Source organism: Thamnophis sirtalis, unplaced genomic scaffold, assembly GCF_051295495.1.
Source record: "Thamnophis sirtalis isolate CommonGarterSnake01/CBP01778 unplaced genomic scaffold, rThaSir2_p1.2 scaffold_7, whole genome shotgun sequence".
NCBI lineage: Eukaryota > Metazoa > Chordata > Lepidosauria > Squamata > Natricidae > Thamnophis > Thamnophis sirtalis.
In genome coordinates, this window is record NW_028261387.1 from 95,629,245 (window position 1) to 95,650,857 (window position 21,613).

At 47.4% G+C, this 21,613-nt stretch overlaps 1 protein-coding gene across 1 annotated transcript in view; it reads left to right on the forward strand.

Moving 5' to 3' along the window:
* The window catches only part of LOC106551115 (BPI fold-containing family B member 6), a 27,432-nt gene extending 6,306 nt beyond the window's left edge, over positions 1-21,126 (forward strand). Inside the window, exons 2-13 of the mRNA XM_087720880.1 lie at positions 332-478; positions 1,831-1,894; positions 3,882-3,942; positions 6,679-6,770; positions 9,156-9,329; positions 9,501-9,545; positions 12,156-12,311; positions 14,447-14,520; positions 16,182-16,212; positions 16,553-16,613; positions 19,203-19,288; positions 20,677-21,126. Of these exons, the coding sequence (XP_087577006.1) occupies positions 332-478; positions 1,831-1,894; positions 3,882-3,942; positions 6,679-6,770; positions 9,156-9,329; positions 9,501-9,545; positions 12,156-12,311; positions 14,447-14,520; positions 16,182-16,212; positions 16,553-16,613; positions 19,203-19,288; positions 20,677-20,769 (1,084 nt within the window). The 3' untranslated portion in view covers positions 20,770-21,126. The remainder of the gene's footprint in view (positions 1-331; positions 479-1,830; positions 1,895-3,881; positions 3,943-6,678; positions 6,771-9,155; positions 9,330-9,500; positions 9,546-12,155; positions 12,312-14,446; positions 14,521-16,181; positions 16,213-16,552; positions 16,614-19,202; positions 19,289-20,676) is intronic.
* The last annotated feature ends 487 nt before the right edge of the window (positions 21,127-21,613 follow it).

The following is a 21,613-nucleotide window of genomic DNA, read 5'->3' on the forward strand; positions in this document are numbered from 1 at the left end:
AGGAAGGAAGGAAGGAAGAAAGATGGATGGTGGAAGGAAAGGAGGGAGGGAGGAAGATGGATGGTGGAAGGACGGGAGGGAGGAAGATGGATGGTGGAAGGGAGGAGGGAGGGAAGAAGGAAGGAAGAAGGAAGGAAGGAAGATGGATGGTGGAAGGAAAGGAGGGAGGGAGGAAGATGGATGATGGAAGGGAGGAAGGGGGGAAGATGGATGGTGGAAGGACGGGAGGAAGGAAGAGAGGACGGAAGGATGGAAGAGGAAGATGGATGGTGAAAGGAAGGAAAGAAGGAAGAAAGTCTCAAAATAATCCCTTTTCTCTCCCCCCCCCCAGCTTTATTGGTGGGGCTATGCAGATCACTGTCGTTGGTGAAATGCTTTCCTCAGTGACGATTTCAACATCCCCCAGTGGCAACTTGGTCATGAAGGTGACTTTGTGTAAAGTGGTAGTGAAGAGTTGCAAAACCAACCTTCCCAGCAGGTGAGAACTTGCAAGATGTGCCGTATTTGAACAAGGGTTCCTATCAAACAAAATTAAGTCCCGTGGTGAAAAAAAAACCCGTTACGTTCTACATTTAGGCAAGAAAAAAACCAAAGGCACAAAGATACAGGATAGGTCCCGGATGGCAAACCTATAGCCTGCGTGCATACGGTCTCTGCGTGATGCTCTGCCGAGCAGCGCGGAGGCATCGCGGAGCATCGCAGGAGCCATGTGTGCGCTGGCCAGCAGAGTTCGGCCTTTTGTAAAGCCATTTTTCGCCCTCCCCAGGCTCCAGAGGCTTTATAGGAGCCTGGGGGAGGACGAAAAGAGCCTCCCCCTCCTTCTGAAGGCCCTCCGGACGCTTCAGGAACTTCTCTAAGTCTCCGGAGCGCAAACCCCCCCAAACGGACACAAAAAAAAACCCCACGGCCCTATGGGCAAATGAACAAACTTCCAGTTTGCTCGTAGGATCCTTTTTAGTCCTCCGGAGGCTTCAGGGGACTCTAAAAAGAGTCCAAAGTTACAGCCTGTTGTGGCCCAACAGCGGCCGGCTGAGCTGTTGGTGGAATCTGACAGCGACGAACACTATGGGGCTGCCCTAGAGGCTGTGGAAGACTCTGGGGGGTTGTTCGGAGGCAGAGCAGGGACTAGAGAGGCCTGTTGGCCCCCAGGTGGCGTCTGAGTCAGGGAGCAGTGAGGAGGAACAGAGGGAGGCTGTGAGGAGGAGGGAGCAGCTTTGGAAAAAGGGTCACAGAAGGAAATAGGAAACAGGTGGCTACTGATTGGCCCCTCCCAGAGAGCTTATAGGTGGGGCGACGGGAGGAGAATTTTGCAGGAAACAACAGTTTACTAATCCAGGTGTAGCGAAAGTTTGGAGAATTCCGTGAGTTCAAGTCTTGTTTCCATAGAGATAATTTTTCTGGGCTCCTAGCCAAGGGGTTGTTTATCTCCCTCCTTAGTCGTGGCAGACAGCCAAGTATATATTAGAGGCTTGGGACAGAACACAGCCACACTGCAAAAAGTGATTTACGACCGTTTTTCAGACTTACGGCCATTGTGCCCCCCCCTCATGGTCATATGATCAAAATCCAGATGATTGGCAACTGGCTCATATTTATGACGGTTGCGGTGATCCCCTTTTGTGACCTTCCGACAAGCAAAGTCAATGGGGAAGACAGATTCGCTTAACAACCGCAGGACTCACTTAAAGAACTGCAGGGATCCCGCCAACTGTGGCCGGAAAGGTCCAAACTCACTGAACAACGGTCTCACTTAGCCACAGAAATTTTGGACTGAACTGTGGTCGTACTTGTCCTCTATAATTTCTTGCGCCTGCTTGTCTTCTCTTTCAGCATGCTTCCCAAGATAGTGAATAAGTTTTTGGATTCTACGCTCGGGAAAGTCATGCCCGGTGTGGTAAGTCTGGGGGATTTAAGGTGGTTGAATCATGGGCCTGGAAGGATGGGGGTGGCCAGGATCTTGGAGGGGACTTCTTGGAGTCTACTTGTCCCAAAGTTTGGCCAGGAAGAACAGACTTCAGATCCCATCTAGGAATTTCAGGCGCGTAGACCTAGACGAGGGATGGTGAAACTTCTTCTTATGGGGTACCAAAATTGTGTGTGTACGTGCTATTGCATGCACATGTGTGCCCACACCAATTCAATCCTCCCTGCTCCCCTGCGTATCCACATACGACCCCTTCCCAAGGCTCCGGAGGCTTTCCTGAAGCCTGGGGAGGGAGAAAATGACCTCTCCCGGGCCAGTGGTGGGTTCCGAATCCAGTTGCAACTGGTACTGAGCAACGGAGCCCAGCGTCCACCACGTGAACGTGTGCAGCACACATGCACGCGCCCGCACACACGTACATATATCCTTACCTCCTGCAATGCTCCGCGATGCCTCCTCGTCGCTCCAGCTGCTTCGGCGGAGCGTCGTGCAGGCGTCGTATGCTCTGTGCACCAGTCATAAGTGTGAAAAAGGGCCCTGAATCAACTTTTTTTTCAGTGTCCCCTGCAACTTCGGTCACTAAACCAACTGTTGTAAATGGAGGATTACCTGTAATTGACCCTAATTGGTGACCTCAAGTGGCCTTATCGATCCATAGTAGTCAAATAAATCAACACACCTCAGAGGTTACGTCCTCTCCCCGGTCAGGCTGCTGCCATCATCCTGGGCTCCAAAAATATTGGGAGACCCACAGGGGGGGGGGGGTTCCAAAATTTTTAGAACCTATTCTGTAGGTGTGGCCTGTTTTGTGAGAGTGGCTCGGTGGTCATGTGACTGGGTGGGTGTGGCTTGGTGGGCGTGTGACCATGTGGGCGTGGCCAGCTTGGAAAATGTGGTGAAACACACTTAACAACGCTCTTGCTTAGCAACCAAAATTTTGGGCTCACATGTGGTCATAAGGTCTCTTTCTCTCTCTCTCTCTCTCTCTCTCTCTCTCTCTCTCTCCTCTCTCTCTCTCTCTCTCTCTCTCTCTCTCTCTCACTCTTTCCTTCCTTTTGTCTCTCTCCACCTCTTTCTTTCTTTCTTCTCTCTCTCCCACTTCCTTTTTCTTTTTTCTTTCTCTTTCTATCTTTCTCTCTCTCTTTTTTCTCTCACTCTCCCTCCCCCCATTCCTTCCTTCCTTCCTTCCTTCCTTCCTTCCTTCCTTCCTTCCTTCCTTCCTTCCTTTCCTGTGTGTATCTCTCCCCCTTCCTTCCATCCTTCCTTCCTTCCTTTTGGAACAGGATCCAAAAGGTATGCTAAATTTCACGAACCGGTTCTGGCGTACCCGTGCGAACCAGGAGAAACCCACCCCTGGAGACCCAATGAGTTTTAGGGGAGATTTGAGTGCCCGTCGCCTTCCAATGCTGGCTTGATGCTTGTTTGCTGGCTGATGGGATGGTGTGCACAGAGGTTGCAGGGGGGGCAGAGAGTGCAGGCCCTAAGGCTGTTTACAAGGCAGGTTTTGCCACCCCTATTGTCCCTGTCTGTCCCCACCCCCATCCCCGACAATGAAGCCTCAAGGTCCCGTTTGATGCCTGGCAGGGGTGGATTTCTCGCCCCGTTCCAACCGGTTTGGTTGGAACGAGGCCGGCGGCGTCCTCACGCACGTGTGCGGCGTACTAGCATCTGTGCGATGCTCCAGCTGCTCCTGGAGGATCGCGCAGGCGCTGTATGCGTCCTGCGCATGCGTGGAAGCGCAGAATTCATCAAAACCGGGTTAGGAGTGGGTGTGGGCGCGCGGGCGCGCGCAGGCTCGGGGGGGGGCCTTCGCCGTTCCCGGAAGTTACTTACTTCCGGGTTCGGCGACCAACCGGTTTGCAGGGACCGCCGTGAACCGGTTGAAACCCACCCCTGATGCCTGGTATCTACGGTTCTTGTCCACTCATGTTTCCTTTCTCCCTCCTTTGCCTTCCAGTTGTGCCCAGCCGCCGACATGATGATGGAAAAAACAGTGTTAACATTTGAACAAATACTGTGTGAGTGTCTTTGTTTTCATCCCCGACTTAAACCTCTAAACCAGGGGTAGTCAACCTTTTTATACCAACTGCCCACTTTTGTATCTCTGTTAGTAGTCAAATGTTCTAACCGCCCACCGGTTCCACAGTAATGGTGGTTTATAAAGTAGGGAAGTAACTTTACTTTATAAAATTTATAAAGCAGAGTTACAGCAAACCCCCCCCCCCCCCCACTGCCCACCATGAAAGCTGGAACGCCCACTAGTGGGCGCTAGGGACCAGGTTGACTATACCACTGCTCTAAACAGTAAACAGACCTTTACTTAGAAAGGTGTAGTTTATTAGCGATCAAGTGTACTGTAGGAGTGTAAAGCCAGAACTGAAAATCACGCACCAAAATCCCTACGTTCTATACTTCCTTCCCTAAACTGCTTCTCCTTGCCCATCCCAATATAAGGGTTCAGGCAAGATGTTTTCATAATGGTCAGCCCAAGCGGAGTCTGGTATGCGTCCTCCCTCCTTCTTCCAGCTGGGTGACCATGAGCCAGCCTCTCAAGGAGATACAGCACTTCCTTTCATTTCCCCAAGCAGTTCCTGGGGAAATGAAAGTAACGGGCTGTAACTCAGAGACTGCCACAAAGAAGAGGGAGTCAAGCTATTCTCCAAAGCACCTGAGGGTAGGAGAAGATGCAATGGGTGGAAACTAATCAAGGAGAGAAGCAACTTAGAACGGAGGAGAAACTTCCTGACAGTGAGAACAATTAATCAGTGGAACAACTTGCCTCCAGAAGTTGTGAATGCCCCAACACTGGAAGTCTTTAAGAAGAGGTTGGATAGCCTCCAAGGTCCCTTCCAACTCTGTCTATTCTATTCTATTCTAATCATGGAGAGAAGCAACTTAGAACTAAGGAGAAACTTCCCAACAGTGAGGACAATTAATCAGTGGAACAGAAGTTGCCTCCAGAAGTTGTGAAAGCCCCAACACTGGAAGTTTTTAAGAAGATGTTGGATAGCCATTTGTCTGAAATAGTATAGGGTTTTCTGCCTAGGCAGGGGGTTGGACTAGAAGACCTCCAAGGTCCCTTCCAACTCTGGATAGGTAAGAGCCTTCTGTGTGCCTTCGGTGTTTAATCATGCCGGCCACATGACCACGGAGACATCTTCGGATAGAGCTGGCTTTGAAATGGAGATGAGCACTGCCCCCTAGAGTCGGGAACAACTAGCACAAATGTGTGAGGGGAACCTTTACCTTTATTAATAAAAAAAGCAGTAAAACGTGATAAATATATAGGTGTAGTTATATGATATAAGGGGCATGGAAGGGTTAACATGCACAGATTAGGATGGGGCCCCAGAGGTGGGTTCCTACCAGTTCGCACCTATTCGGTAGAACCGGTTCGTCAAATCTACCGAACCGGTTAGAAGAGGTTCCACCAGTGGACCCGGAAAGCAGGCCACACCTACAGAAGATGTTCCAAATTTTTTTGAAACCCACCACTGGTGGGTGTGTAATGTCCCGCAGTTAGCTACGCTTTAATAATGATCTAGTAATATTTCCTTATACATTTTAGGGACCTTTCCTTACATAATTGGTGTTTTCTTTCATACTTTTGGATTTCTAATTTCTGTTTCCGTTAGTTGGAAATTGCTAAAACCAATCCCACGTGAAAAAAGTATTCAAAGCCTTTTTGATTTTAATTGTCAATTTATTTATTCCTGCCCATTGTAATATTTATTCATTTACATGTCTCTGTTTTTCCACGGCTGTGCAAACACAATTCCAGCAGCTGCTAACATGTGTAAAATTAAATATAGATTATATTCCCTTTCAAATAGCCAACAAAATATTTCTGGTTTTAATTCCCCTATCTTGCTTTACGATTGCTTCTAACCACTAACTTCTGAATAGCTACTTGGACCGACCTAAGTACTAATTCATAATTTCATATCCGGTCACATGGGTGGCCAGCCACTCCCATCCGGTCACATGGGTGGCAAGCCACTCCCACAAAGGAGGCCACACCCACAGAGTAGGTTCCAACAATTTTTGAAACCCACCACTGATGGGGCCCCTATGCCCATCAGGCCCATGTGTTAAGACAGCGCTCAGATGAAATAACAGTCAATTTTTAGGGAGGTTGGATAAGAAATCCAGAAGAAAAATTCCAAGCAGCATCTTCCTAAACTTTAGAGATGCTGGCTTATTGACTTGAGGTTGAAATGTTGAAATGTTTTCTTGAACGAAAAATCAGTAAATGAGTCAGTAAATGAGAATCTTTTCCCCAAAACTGAAATGAGAGCCGGATCTTAGAATGTTGTGCATGGCATCCTTTCTCCACATTTCTCCGCTGGACAAAACAACTTGGTGGCACAGTGGTTAGGGTGCAGTACTGCAAGCCACTTCAGCTGACTGTTACCTGCAGTTCAGCGGTTCAAATCTCACCGGCTCAAGGTTGACTCAGCCTTCCATCCTTCCGAGGTGGGTGAAATGAGGACCCAGACTGTGGGGGCGATATGCTGACTCTGTAAACCGCTTAGAGAGGGCTGAAAGCCCTATGAAGCGGTATAGAAGTCTAACTGCTATTGGTTGCATGTAACCTTGCAACTCCCAATTCGTAGCTCCTGAGATCTCACTGGCAGGAATAGTGTCTTCTGGAAAGCCCAGGAGTTACAGCTGGTTGGAGAAACTGCTGGAAGAAACCATATTTTAATGCATTGTGGGGGGGGGGGGGGACACAATTTCTGTATCTTTCATAGCCAAGAAACCTATTGGGAATATTGGATATATTTGGTATGAAATATCAGGAAAACCAGTCGTCCACACAAAATACATCAACATTGATCTCAAGGTAAGAGTGGTTGGCTACCTTATTTATCACATCCCCATGTGTGTGTGTGTGTGTGTGTATGTGTGTGTGTGTGTTGTAAGTGGGTTGATTGGCTGTGTAGTTGCAGCCTGATTAGTACATGGAGTTGATGTTTGTAGATCGGTCGGCTGTTTCGTATCACCCTGTGTGGCTGAGGTGCTGGCTGTGTGTCCGTTGTTCTTTTGTGTAGGGCTTTTGTGTCATTTCTTTCTAGCAGGGTGAGGTGGCCACTGACCTTTTAGAACAGCCGGTTGACCTGATTGGGGAGATGATATTCTTGGGTCCCCAAAATTAGTGCCACCCAAGAATATCGTCTCCCCAATCAGGTCAACCAGCTGTTCTAAAAGGTCAGTGGTCACTTCACCCTGCTAGAAAGAAATGACATAGAATAGAAAATAAGCAATTGAATAGAAAACAAAGAATATAATAGAATTCTTTATTGGCTGAGTGTGATTGGACACACAAGGAATTTGTCTTTGGTGCAGATGTGCTCTCAGTGGACATAAATGGACAAGATACGTTTGTCAAGAATCCTAAGGGGCAACACTTAATGATAGTCACAGGGTACAAATAAGCAACCAGGAAACAATCCATATCAATATAAATTGTAAGGATACAAGCAACGAAGTTCCAGTCCTGCAGTAGAAGAGATTGGACCACCATTTGTCTGGAATGGTATAGGGTTTCCTGCCTAAGCAGAGGGTTGGACTAGAAGACCTCCAAGGGCCCTTCCAACTCTTGTTATTCTATTCTGTTCTATTGTATTCTATTCTGTTCTGTTGTAAAGTCAACTTTCTAAGGCTACTTCCAATTGCTATACAACACGAAGAGTTCTTCACTAGCTTTTCATGGGGATTGACCTCAGCTACTAACTCTTGACAACTCTTCCTTTGCGTAGTTGGGCATGGCCTTCCATCCTTCTCAAAGGCTCAGGGTCAATGGAGTCAGCTGGGCCTCCTGTATCTACAAAGTCCTATTGCATAAGCCTCCTCAGCTTCCAATGGAAGTGTGGTTGGATGGGAAGGCTAGATGATCTAGGACTAGCAGACCTCCAAGGTCCCTTCCAACTCTGTTTATTCTATTCTATTCTATTCTGTTCTGTTCCATTCCATTCCATTCCATTCTATACTATTCTTATTCCTAATGCTATTCTATTCCATTCCATTCCATTCCATTCCATTCTATTCTATTCTATTCTATTCTATTCTTTATTTTCTATTTTATTCTTTATTCTCTATTCCATTCCATTCTATTCTAGTCTTATTCCTAATTCTATTCTATTCTATTCTGTTCTATTCTTTATTTTCTATTTTATTCTTTATTCTCTATTCCATTCCATTCCATTCTATTCTTATTCCTTATTCTATTCTGTTTTGTTCTGTTCTGTTCTGTTCTATTCTTATTCCTAATGCTATTCTATTCTATTCTATTCTTTTCTATTCTTTGTTCTTTATTCTATTGTATTCTTTATTCTCTGGTCCATTCCATTCTTATTCTGAATGCTATTCTATTCTATTCTATTCATTGTATTCTATTCATTCTATTCTACTATTCTATTCTTTGTTCTTTATTCTATTTGTTCTTTATACTTTTTATTCCATTCTTATTCAAAATTCTTTTCTTTATTTTCTATTCTATTCTTTATTTTCTATTTTTTATATTCTATTCTATTCTTTATTTTCTATTTTTTATATTCTATTCTATTCTTTATTTTCTATTTTTTATATTCTATTCTATTCTTTATTTTCCATTCTAGTCTTTTCTATTCTATTCTTTGTTCTTTAATCTATTGTATTCTTTATTCTCTGGTCCATTCCATTCTTATTCTGAATGCTATTCTATTCTATTCTTTTCTATTCTATTCTTTGTTCTTTATTCTATTTGTTCTTTATACTTTCTATTCCATTCTTATTCAAAATTCTATTCTTTATTTTCTATTTTTTATATTCTATTCTATTCTTTATATTCTATTCTATTCCATTCCATTCTATTCTTATTCCTAATTCTATTCTATTCTGTTCTCGGAGGCATGGGAGCCAGAAGATCCAAGGACGAGGTCAAATGTCCAGTACCCAGAGCTGATGTTGCAAGACCTTGTCTCCAAACTCCAAACTTTGTTTTGCAACAGCAGCAAACAGAATTATGGAAAGAATGAGATTCTCGCTTCTTTCCTGCCATGAAGGAAGCATTGCAGGCTTTGGTTGGGGGGGTGGAGGGCAGGAGCCCCGAATAAAATTGGACATAGAGATCTAATGTCCAAGTTGGGGGGGTGGCCCCTGCACCCCTCCAATCCAATGTGTCCTTTGGGGCAAGTTTCACTTGCTTTTGAAATGGTGACGAAGCTGCTATCGACGCTTCCTTTTCTAGGTCAAAATACAAAAGAAAAATGGAGAAATGGTACCGTTCGAATGTGAGCCCCTCCCCGACGACCTGCCCCCCTGCAAAGAGAAGATGTCTGCAGTCTACCTGCCTGCCAGTGCCCTCAACGCTGTCCTGGCCTTGGTCCACCACCTTTTCAACAACGCTCTGACCAAAGTGAAGGTGAGGGAACATTCCTGTAATAGAGTCATGGTTGATTTCTATGGGAAAGAAACCTTGCCTTCCATGGGTGTGTGTGTGTGTGTGTGTAAGGGCCTTGCTTGCCATTCTTGGCTCAATTTTGGCTACTCATGTATTTATCTCCCTCTTTTTTTTCTCTTTTCCTTTTGTTAGGGCACCGCCCCAACCTCTGACGAGCTCAAGAAAATATTGCCAGGTGTAAGTTCCCTGGGCATTTTGGGGTGATGTTGTGTTGGGAGAAACGCCCTTCTGGGTTCAGCTCCAAGTGTGGGAAAAGACACTGGAAACACGGAGGCTGCTTGGAAAGATGGTTTTAATGGTGGACAGGACCACGTGGCTTGAGCTCCTGGACAGAAAAGTGGGGATCAGAGGCTTCCAGATGTTGAATGAAGAAGAAGAGAGAAGCAGAGATGCTAAAAGTCCCTGGTTTTATCTCCTCTCTGGCCTTTGATCTTCATCTTGTCTTCTGATTGGTTGTCAGACTCCCAGGGGGGGGGCACCCAGGGGCAACTCTCTAGGCTGTGCTTTGAGTCCAAGTTTGGTTGAGCATCGCTTCTTCCCAGGTGTCCTGTGGTGAGATGGGTCAAGGGCTAATGCTATCATGCCTTAATCCCATCAACCTGGAGCTGAAGAGGGGGAGATCTTTGTTATGTAGAATAGGCCCAGGCCTTTTAACAGCCCATTGACAAAGGGGGGGGAGGCTATAAAGAGTGAGTCTGCCTAAAACACGTTTCTCCATTTCTGATCCAGGGAAATGATAATATTCTGCCTTTTTCAATCGTTACCAGGATGTTTCATTTTTCTAGGAGAGGGGTGGGCTTTTAAACTTGCTCAGCTCTCCAGGAAGTCGTCCTCAGAAGGGTGAAAATTCCTCTTTGATGGAGCAGCTGAAATGTTCCCTGGGCAGATCTGATCTGAGCCAGGATTCCTGAAGCAGAAGTTGTTCCTAGAACAAGGAGGGGGTGGCTTTCATGGGAAATAGAGAGAGAGAGAGAGGTTCTCCTGGGGTCCTGACTCAGGAGGAGGAAGAGGAGGATGTCAGAGTTTGTTGCATAAATTCAGATCCAGAAAGCAGAGATGGATAAATGAGGCAGCTGGATTCATTAACTTCTTTAACACACATAAAAATAGATGAATGAATGTACAATACCAACAGGTGGTTCTTCCAAGTGGGAAGGAGCAGGAGAGTTACAGGCAAACACAAGCAGTTGGCTTCATCCCAGCAGACAAGGCCAGACAGCCTCCTAAGTTTACTTCTCACAGCAGCAAACTGCTTAAGTTTCTGTTTCAATTCTCTGCACAGACTCCGATCTGTTTAAGCTCCCCTTGGCTGACGTAGTTGCTATGCCTATTCATTGGCTGACCTTGTTCCCATGTTCTCTCCCAGTCATGAATATTTTAACAGAAAAGGAGGAGGAGGAGGAGGAGGAGGAGGAGGAGGAGGAGGAGGAGGAGGAGGAGGAAAAAGAAGGCTTTGGGGTCTTGGTGCTCACTGAAAATGGTTCATGATCCAACTGGGTGTCATCCTCAGTGCTAGAATCAGGGGTGGGATTCAGCTGGTTGGCACCGGTTTGAGCGAACCGGATGTCAATTTCGCATCTGGTTTGCTGGACTGGTTGTTGCAAGGACCCGCTGGCCCCTCCCACCCTGCCCCTCTCCTCCCTTCCCAGGAATCTCCACGTGGCCCATTCATCATACCAGGCAAGTGTAGGGCCCGCGTGGAGGTTTGTGGAGGAGGTGGAGAAGGTGGCGAGAGGAGGAGAATTGAGGTCCTTGGCGCGCTCTGAGATTTCTTATATTCTTGCAGACCTTACATCACTACAATTTGTAGCATTATCAGTGCTAGAAGGGAGGATGAAAAGGAGGAGGAGGAGGAGGAGGAGGAGGATGAGTTGGGCGGGGTCCTTGGTGCTCTTTGAGCTTGGTTGTTTCCTTGCAGATGTTTCATGATCTGAGTAGAGAAGAGAGTTCCCTGAGCAGGAGACAGATCACTCTTCCTAAGCACTGGCTGTTTTGTTCTTTTTCAAAAGACCTTTGCTTGACTTTCAAAAGCCTCCTCCTCCTCCTCCTCCCCTCCCCTCCCTTCCCCCTCCCCTCCTCCTCTTTCTTCTTCTCCTCCTCCTCCTCCTCTTCTTTTCCTCCTCCTCCTCTTCTTCCTCTTCTTCTTCTCCTCCTCTTCTCCCCCTCCCCTTCTTTTCCTCCACCTCCTCCTCTTCTTCCTCTTCTTTTTCTTGTTCTTCTTCTCCCCCTCCCCCCTCTCCTCCTCCTCTTCTCCTCCCCTCTTCTTCTTCTTCTTCTTCTTCTTCTTCTTCTTCTCCTTCTTCTCCTTCTTCTCCTTCTTCTCCTTCTTCTCCTCTCCTCCCCATCTCCCTCTTCTTCTCCTCCTCTCCTCCTCCCCCTCTTCTTTTCCTCCCCTCCTCTTCTCCTCCCCCTCCCCTTCTTCTTCTTCCTCTTCCTCTTCTTCCTCTGCTTCTTCTTCTCATCCTTCCTCTCCTCCCCCTCCTCCCCCTCCTCCTCTGCTTCTTCTTCTTTTCCTCCTCCTCTCCGCCTCTTCCTCATCCCCTCCTTCTCCTCCTTCTCCTTTTCCTCCTCTTCCTCTTCTCCTCCTCTTCTTCTTTCCCCCTCCTCCTCCTCCACCTTCTTCACCCAAGGGCTTCAGGAAGGATGATGAGTGTCAGAAGCGAGGTGGGAGAACGAGGCAGTGAATTGAGGCAGGGGACAAAACATGTAAAGCTTCCCTTTCTTAAGCGGTCTTTATTCATGGCCTGGTTTTAAATGTGTCTCTCTCTCCCCCCCCATTTTATCCAGGTCGGCCTGCCTGCTGGGAAGAAGATGAAAATCCAAATATCTCACACAGCCAGCCCCACGTTCAGCGTGGCGGCTTCCGCCAGCTCCATAACCACCTACACCGAGGTTTCCTTCTTGGATGTGAAAGGAGGCAAGAAGCTGCTGTCCATCAAGATGGTAACATCTTCCCTTCCTCTTTTGCTGGAGACCAAAAGTTTTGACCTGTTCAGGCATCCCCCCCTCCCCAAAATAGCAATAGCAATAGCAGTTAGACTTATATACCGCTTCACAGGGCTTTCAGCCCTCTCTAAGCGGTTTACAGAGTCAGCATATCACCCCCAACAACAATCCGGGTCCTCATTTCACCCACCTCGGAAGGACGGAAGGCTGAGTCAACCTTTGAGCCGGTGAGATTAGAACCGCTGAACTGCAGATAACAGTCATCTGAAGTGGCCTGCACCCTAACCACTGCGCCACCTCGGCTCGATGAAACTCTGGTTCAGGCAGAGGAAAGGGATGAAGTGTGACCCCAGTTTAGAATCCATTCAAAGGCCCCTTGGTCACCACAACGTAAACAAAAGATGTGGAGACTCTAGAAAGAGTGCAGAGAAGAGCAACAAAGAGGATTAGGGGACTGGAGACTAAAACATACGAAGAACGGTTGCAGGAACTGGGTATGTCTAGTTTAATGAAAAGAAGGACCAGGGGAGACATGATAGCAGTCTTCCAATATTTCAGGGGTTGCCCCAAAGAAAAGGGGGTCAAGCTATTCTCCAAAGCACCTGAGGATAGAACAAGAAGCAATGGGTGGAAACTAATCAAGGAGAGAAGCAACTTAGAACTAAGGAGAAACTTCCTGACACTTAGAACAATTAATCAGTGGAACAGAAGTTGCCTCCAGAGGTTGTGGATGCTCCAACACTGGAAGTTTTTAAGGAGAGATTGGACAGCCGTTTGTCTGAAGTGGTGTAGGGTTTCCTGCCTAGGCAGGGGGTTGGACTAGAGGACCTCCAAGGTCCCTCCCAACTCTGTTCTTCTATTCTATTCTACCTCTCCATCAAGGCTGCGCCATGGAGACCTTCAGATGCCTACTTAGATAATTAGGGAGCATCTATTTAACTCTTCCCACCTCCAGCCCCCCCCCCCCAAGGTACCTTCCAGTCTGGAGGAACTGAGTGTAGGGATGTTCTTCGCAATCCCAATGCCTGAAGAGAAAATAACCTTGAGGAGGTTTAAGTCCTTGAAAAGTTGTGGAACGTTGTTTAGTATAGAAAGCTAACCAGGAGCCTGGGAACGGACCTCAATCCACAGCGATGGGGGACGGGGGGGGGGGGGGAAGGAGGATTTGAAAATGCAGATGTGGAGAAATGTTAGCTGGGCTTCATAAAACATCTGCTACAATGAGAATTAGGTTCTGAGGGCAGAGGAGAACTCTTCTACTTTGGAGCAACTTTGGGGACGGAGGGAGGGAGAGAGGACGAAGGAAAGATGAGAAAGAGAGAGGGAAGAAGATTTGGAGGAAGAAGGGAAGGTGAAAGGGGTGGAGGCAGGAAGGAAGAAGGGAAAGTGGAGGGGAGGAAGAAAGGAGAAGAGGAAGGAAGAAGGAAAAAGGGAGGGAGGAAGGGAGAAGGGAAAGTGGAAAGGAAGGAAGGAGAGGGGGAAGGAAGAGAAGAAGGGAATCACAAGGAAGGAAGGATGGAAGGAAGGAGAATAGGTAGGAAGTAAGAAGGGATGGAGGGAAGAAGGAAGGAAGGGGAAGGAAGAAAGGAAGAAGGAAGGTGAAAGGGAGCAGAGAAGAAGGCAGAAGGCAGAAGGGAAAGTGGGAAGGAAGGAAGAGAAGAAAGGAAGGTGAGAAGGAAGGAAGGAAGGAAGAAGGAAGGTGAAAGGGGTGGAGGCAGGAAGGAAGAAGGGAAAGTGGGAGGGGAGGAAGAAAGGAGAAGAGGAAGGAAGAAGGAAAAAGGGAGGGAGGAAGAGAGAAGGGAAAGTAAAAAGGAAGGAAGGAGAGGAGGAAGGAAGAGAAGAAGGGAATCACAAGGAAGGAAGGATGGAAGGAAGGAGAATAGATGGGAAGTAAGAAGGGATGGAGGGAAGAAGGAAGGAAGGGGAAGGAAGAAAGGAAGAAGGGAAGGTGAAAGGGAGCAGAGAAGAAGGCAGAAGGAAAAGTGGAAAGGAAGGAAGAGAAGAAAGGAAGGAAGGAAGGAAGGAAGGAAGGAAGGAAGGAAGGAAAATGTAATGCTCCTCCTGGACCAAAAACCTTGTCAGGCCTCTGAGGCCCTCTGCTCTCTTTCTCTTCTTCCTCTTTTCAATTCTAGAAGCACGACTGCAGCGTCACTTTTGCCACTGAGCAGGAGCACCTGGCCATCAACCTGAAAGCCGGATCTTGCAAGTATGCAAGCTTCTTGCTCTGCAGAGCCCAGCGGAAGGAGGGGGTCTTGGGGGGTCTCCTCCAAGCTCTGGGCTGCTTTGCAAAATGAGCCCCAAAGATACCCCCAAACATGGGTGGTGTTTTGTTGTTGTTGAACGATGATGGTCTCTCCTGTAGAGGATGGATTCCACTGGGAAACCTTGCAGCAAGTACATTATGGGTGGGGGGGGTGGGGGGTGGGAGTGTTAATCTCTGGAGAACGTGTAGATTCAAAGTTTCATGCGAAGAAGATCATCCGCACCCAAAATCCAACTAGGATGGGAATGGAAGAGAAAATCGAAGAGCTGATCTTTAGGTTTTTCATTTTTGGGGATAAAGAATAAGATGTTTTTAGGAAATAATTTCCTCCCCCTCCCTCCCTCCTTCCTTCCCCTTCCCCTTCCCTCTCGCTCCCTTCCTCTATCCCTTTTCTTCCTTCCTTCTTTCCTTCCTACCTTCCTTCTTTCCTTCCTTCCTACCTTCCCTCCCCCCTCCTCCTTTTCTTCCCTTTTCTTCCATCCCTTTCCCTCTCCCACTCCTCCCTCTCTCCTTTCCCCTTCCTTCCTGACCTCCTTCCTTCTTCCTTCCTTCCTTCTTTCCTTCCTTCCTTCTTTCCTTCCTTCCTTCCTCCCTCCCCTCTCCTTTTCCCTCCCCTCCCTTCCCCTTCCCCTCTCCCTTCCTGTCCCCTCCTCTCTCCTTTCCCCTTCCTTCCCCCCTTCCTTCCCCCCTTCCTTCCTTCTTTCCTTCCTTCCTTCCTCCCTCCCCTCTCCTTTTCCCTCCCTCCCTTCCCCTCTCCCTTCCTGTCTCCTCCTCTCTCCTTCCCCCTTCCTTCCCCCCTTCCTTCCTTCCTTCCTTCTTTCCTTCCTTCCTTCCTCCCTCCCCTCTCCTTTTCCCTCCCTCCCTCCCTTCCCCCTCTCCCTTCCTGTCCCCTCCTCTCTCCTTTCCCTTTCCTTCCCCCTTCCTTCCTTCCTCCCTTCCTTCCTCCCTCCCCTCTCCTTTTCCCTCCCTCCCTCCCTTCCCCTCTCCCTTCCTGTCCCCTCCTCTCTCTTTTCCCCTTCCTTCCTCCCTTCCTTCCTCCCTCCCCTCTCCTTTTCCCTCCCTCCCTCCCTTCCCCTCTCCCTTCCTGTCCCCTCCTCTCTCTTTTCCCCTTCCTTCCTTCCTTCCTCCCTCCCTCCCCTCTCCTTTTCCCTCCTTCCCTTCTCTTCCCTTCTCCCTTCCTGTCCCCTTCTCTCTCTTTTCCTTCTCCTCTCCTCTCCCTTCTCTTCCCCTCTCCCTTCCCCTCCCCTTTCCCTTCCCTTCCATCCTTCTCTCTCTTTCCATCTTCTCAATCTTTTCGGGAATTTAGGAGAATCAAATCAAAAGGACAGCCCAATCATGGGAACTTTCCAGTGGGTGGGGGTGGGGGACACAGGAGTTCATTCAAAGGTCTGGCTGTTGGCACGTAAATTCCCCGAGGGGGCTTCTTCCTTCATGCCCTTCTGGCTGCCATCTTGACTTTTTTTGACCCTGATTTGCCGTCCTCTCTGGAAGCAAATCCATGCTGGTTTGTCAGATGCTGGGAAAATATAGTGAGGCCGCCGAAGTGGACGAGATAAAATCACATATCACAGATAGATTCTCCCCTCTCCTTCTTCTCTTTACAGGACCGTGGAACTTTCTTCCCCCAGTGGAGATGTAAGCTTGAAGCTATTTAAGATACTGGGGGGGGGGAAGGGGGGGTCACACCTTTAAATGTCCAAATGTTGGACATTGCAAAAAGGTATTGCAAGCATCCGTCGCAGAACTGGGAATTATGGAGGAGAGCCAGGTCCTAGCTTGGATGGAAATAATATCTATTTTTTTCCTATTTTTTCAAAGCGTAAACAGCTTTTTGGATCCCAAAATTCCCTTTTTTGGTGGGGGGGGGGGAGAACATAGTTTCTACTTCCATTCTAGTCCCCTCACCACCAGTCTTGGGGATTTTCTTTATGTTCTCCAGCTCCGATTTTTGACTTGTCCCTTCTTGCTGTTGTAGGTAACAGCAGCAGCGAAATACACGGAAACCATCATGGAGCATCATATGCCACATTGCAATGGTAAGTTTCGGTCTTTGGAAGTCAAATTTTGGTAGCTCCTATATCTGGGGAAAAGCACAAAGACTCTGTCAAAGCGTTTGGATTATCAGCTTGTTCAGCTTTAAATGGGAGGAGGATTTCATAGCTGCCCGCTGATGTAAGGTTGTAAGTTGTAAACCGTAAGCTGATGCAACGAGGATGATTCAGCATTACGTGTATCGCCTATTTAAGGCTCTGGTGGGGTCCACACAAGTCATTTACCCTTTTAAGAGGTGCCTATATATAGGTGGCCATTAGAGGGTGTTTTTCTCTCTCTCTTCGTATATCTCCTTTCTCTCCTTGTGTCCGTAGCTGAGTGATAAGGGATTTACCTACCGTGTGTATGTCTGTATATATTTATATATAAATCACTATTAATTGTCTAAAGCAGTGTTTCTCAACCTTGGAGACTTTAAGTCCTCTGGACTTCAAGTCCCAGAATCCCCCAGCCAGCTGTGCTTTAAGTCCAGAGGACTTAAAGTCGCCAAGGTTGAGAAATACTGGTCTAAAGGCTCAGTGTGCTGTGTTTTGTTCCTGTGTTTATTTCAAAACAATGGTCGCTGAAGCTACGGTGGAATAATGAGCGATTTTTATAATATCGAAGGGCAATACCTAGGAAGAGATCACAAATATAGGGCCCAAAGAAAGGTTATTTATGTTTAAATGAATTAATGGGGGAACGTGAAAGAAATATGAAATGAGATAAATATTGCTGAAGTTGGAAATAAGAATTTCACATGCTATTTCTGTTATCATCGTTAATGTTGTTCAAAAAAGGATTTGACCCAGTCAATGCAGTGCCCACAAATTATGTACGTTTATTACTGGAAAAATATAACACACACACACACACACACACACACACACACACACACACACACAAACACATATACACACACACACACATCATGCTGTTAAAACTCTGACAAAATATCCCTTCAATGGTAACTGCAGTATTTACCGGTATTTATTTATTTAACCGGTGCACACTGGAAGAATTCCCTCTACGGAGAAAAAAAAGGTGAACTCATATACATTTTGGCAGAAGAGGAGAAAACGGTAGCACTTCCTTCGCGTAGATAATCACTGGTGTAAGCACGAATATTCATAATTAGCAAACCTCAAATTTCTTTGCTGCCCTTCTGTTGTTACGATCCTCAAGAAAGGAGTTAGAGCAATGAGAATAGCACTTAGACTTATATAACGCTTTGCAGTGCTTCCCAGCCCTACTCTAAGCAGTTTATAGAGTGAGCATATTTGTCCCCAACAATCTGGCTCCTCATTTTTAACCACCTTGGAAGGATGGAAGGCTGAGTCGACCTGGAGCCGGTGAGAATCGAACTGCTGGCAGTCAGCAGAATTAGCCTGCAATACTGCATTTTAGCCACTCTGCCACCATGGCGAGGGTGGGAGGGAGGGAAGGAAGGAAATGGGAATGGCAGGAAGGTGGCAATAGCACGTAGACTTATATACTGCTTCACAGTCCTTTACAGCCCTCTCTAAGTGGTTTTCAGAGTCAGCCTCTGCCCCCCCCCAACAATCCTAATTTTACCGACCTCAGAAGGACAGAAGGCTGAGTATAAAAAAGTATAAAAAAGAGATCGAGACTCTAGAAAGAGTGCAGAGAAATAAACAAAGATGATGAGGGGGACTGGAGGCTAAAACATACGAAGAATGGTTGCAGGAACTGGGCCTGGCTGGTCTAGGGGAGAGAAGGACCAGGGGAGACAGGAGAGCATCTTCCAGTATTTGAGGGGCTGCCTCAGAGAGGAGGAAGGGGGTCCAGCTATTCCCCAAAGCATTTGGAGGCCAGACAAGGAAGAATGGATGGCAACTGACCAAGGAGAGAAGCAACTGAAAATTATTAATTTCTAACCTTCCAAATTGGAGTGACTCTACTTAGCAACATAAATTTGGGGCGCTCCATTGCGGTCTTAAGTTGAGGACAGAGAAGGTTCAAGGTTCATTGAACCTTCATTGAGAAGAAGGGGTTAAGCTATTTCCCAAAGCACCTTTGAAGGCCAGAGAAGGAAGAATGGATGGAAACTGACCAAGGAGAGATTCAACCTGGAAATAAGGAAGAATTTCCTGACAGTGAGAACCATCAACCCATGGAAGAGAAGTTGCCTTCGGACGTTGTGGGAGATTCATCCCTGGAAGCTTTCAAGAAGAGACTGGACTGCTGTCTGTCAGGAATGGTGTAGGCTCTCCTGCTGGGTAGGGGGTTGGACTAGATGACCTACGAAGTCCCTTCCAACTCTGTTAATCTGTATCGGAAACCTTAGAAATTCTCGAAAGGGGTCGTCACTGAGAGAGCTAGAGATTTTCCAGAAATGGGTAAATAGAGATGGACTCACTTTTTTATTTATTTAATTGCAAACACACACACACACACACACACACACACACACACACACGGATGTATTTGCTTAGGAGGGAAAGCAAGTGCCGGTAGATCAATCCACAGCCTTTTGGGGTGGGGTGGGGGGGGATGTCTCCCTAGAAGGAAGCGAGTGAGGGTCTCGATCAGGAAAGGGAAGGTGAGTCCAATGGCTTATTGTCCTCTTGCAGGGATCTTCGCCAAGAACCGGGTTCCCCTTCCAAGCATCATGAATGCCACAAGCACCGAGCGTGACGCCGAGCTCATCCTTGCAGACGTGAGTAGATGGAACCTTGCACATTTGTCCAGATGGGGTTTGACCCACTGGCCGTTCCTTTCGTGGCCACTCAAAGTGACAGCAACAGGGACAAAAGGGCCCCAGGACGGATCTTTTCACCCTTAGGAGCATTTTCAGCATCTCCATGCTGACGGGACCAAAATTTAGATAACAATAGCAATAGCAATAGCAGTTAGACTTATATACCGCTTCATAGGGCTTTCAGCCCTCTCTAAGCGGTTTACAGAGTCAGCATATTGCCCCCAACAACAATCTGGGTCCTCATTTTACCCACCTCGGAAGGATGGAAGGCTGAGTCAACCTTGAGCCGGTGAGATTTGAACAGCCGAACTGCAGAACTGCAGTCAGCTGAAGTAGCCTGCAGTGCTGCATTTAACCACTGCGCCACCTCGGCTCTCTTGCTTGGTACCCGACTCATATTTATGACGGCTGCCATGTCCCGGGGTCACCTGTCCCACTCTTGAGATTTTCTGACGGGCAAAGTCCAATGGGGAAGTTGGATTCGCTTAGCAACTCACTTAACGACTGCACCGATTCCCTTAACAATCGGGCGTCGGGAAAAGTTATAAAATGGGGCAAAACTCACTTAACAAGGGTCTCCCTTACCAACATAAATGTCAGGCTCGATTGTAGTCGTAAGTCAAGGACGGCTTCTGTTGGGGTTGATTATACCTGAAGAGGGCTCGTGTCAGGCCTGCCCCAGTCCACCCCCAGGAGGAACCTGGGCCAGTCCTGGGGGCCGAGAAAGCTGAGGCGAGGGCTCTGCGTCGGAGGCAGAGAGGGAGCTAGACAGCAGTGAGGCAGAGGAACAGCTGGAGCCTGTTCCCAGTGTGCGCATGCGCAGAGCTGCCGGAAGACAAGAACATCTCCGTAATCAGGGTCAGCTTGGGAGTAAAGCCACACCTTGGAGGTGATTGGCCCCTCCCATAGGACTCAAAAGAGGAGCGGATGGGGAGGGGGCTTCTGCAGGAAACAATCCGTTCCTTCGGTCCGTTCAAGAGTGGAAAGTTCTGTTTGTGACTCCAAGAGACTCTGTGCCAAGTTTTGCTTTGCCCTGCATTTGGGAAACTAGTTTTCTGGCAGCTCTCCAAGCGAGATAAGGTTCGTGTGGATAAACATTCCTCGGAAAGACTGTTAGCTAAGCCTGGCTGACTGTGACTGAAAGGGACTCACAGTCGTGTAAATAAAAGAGGTTTTGCATGGACCCAGACTTTGCTTCTTGCTTTCTAAGGAAGGTTTCTGGGTCAGAACAGCAAGTCGTTCATTCCCCCCTGCAAACACTGGGTTTGCGTTAAGGGCCAACGTTGAGTAAGTCTGCCATTTTTTTTCTGAACGAGATGATCCCGAGAGTTTTCTTCTCTTCGCAGAATCTTCTGGTCCTCCATGGGAACATTGAGCCTTTTGGTGCAGAAGAGATGGCGCGGGAAGTGAAGAAACAGTGCAAAGCAATCAAGTTATAAAAGGGTGAAGGCGTTGAATCTATGCCTTGCCCCAGCCGAGAAGATAAAGGCAGCCTCCTTGTTAATGTCTCTTAATAATTCACATTTTCTTTTTTTGGGTAAACCACTTTGAGGTGTGACTAATTGGGAAGTAGATCGCAAATGTGTAGAATCTGTTAATACCTTTAAAAAAAAAAGCAACACCTCGATTTGATGCTTCCAGGAACCTGGATGGTTGAGGGAATCTCTTAGCTTCTTTCCCCTGCTGAAACTTCAACTCTGCTTTTTTCCTACTCTCAATAGTAGCAGCTCATTAGGGAATTAGGGTGACTCTGCCCATGTTTATCAAATAAAAATATCCCAATTTCTTCTTCTGCATTTCTTGGGTTTGCTTTGGACTTGTATCTCTTGAGGTTCATCAGGACATTGTGAGGTTCTGGAAGGACTCCTGTCCACGGTGCCCGGGTGTGGATGGAGTCTAGATGATGGGCTGAAACTTGATCAGACGATCTTCAAAGCAGATGTAAGTGAAACAGATCTCGGTGCTTTATGTCCAAACGTGGGCCCTGAAGAAACAGGGATGGAGGCCTGCTGGATGAAGTGATGGGTCCATCAGGCCAAACATTAGCATCTTGAGAGCCAGGGGTGTTAAGGAAGAGGAGATGGAGCTGTGATATTGAGGAGAACGTAGTCCTTCTGGTTTCTTCATAAGGAAGGAACATAAGGAACAGAAAAGCAGAGTTGAAAGAGACATTGGAGGTCTTCTACCCCTGTTCAAGCAGGAGACCATATCTACTTTCAAACGAACGATGGTCCCGTTTCTTCTTAAAAGGGTGGAGATGTTTTTTCAAGGTGCCTGAAAGCC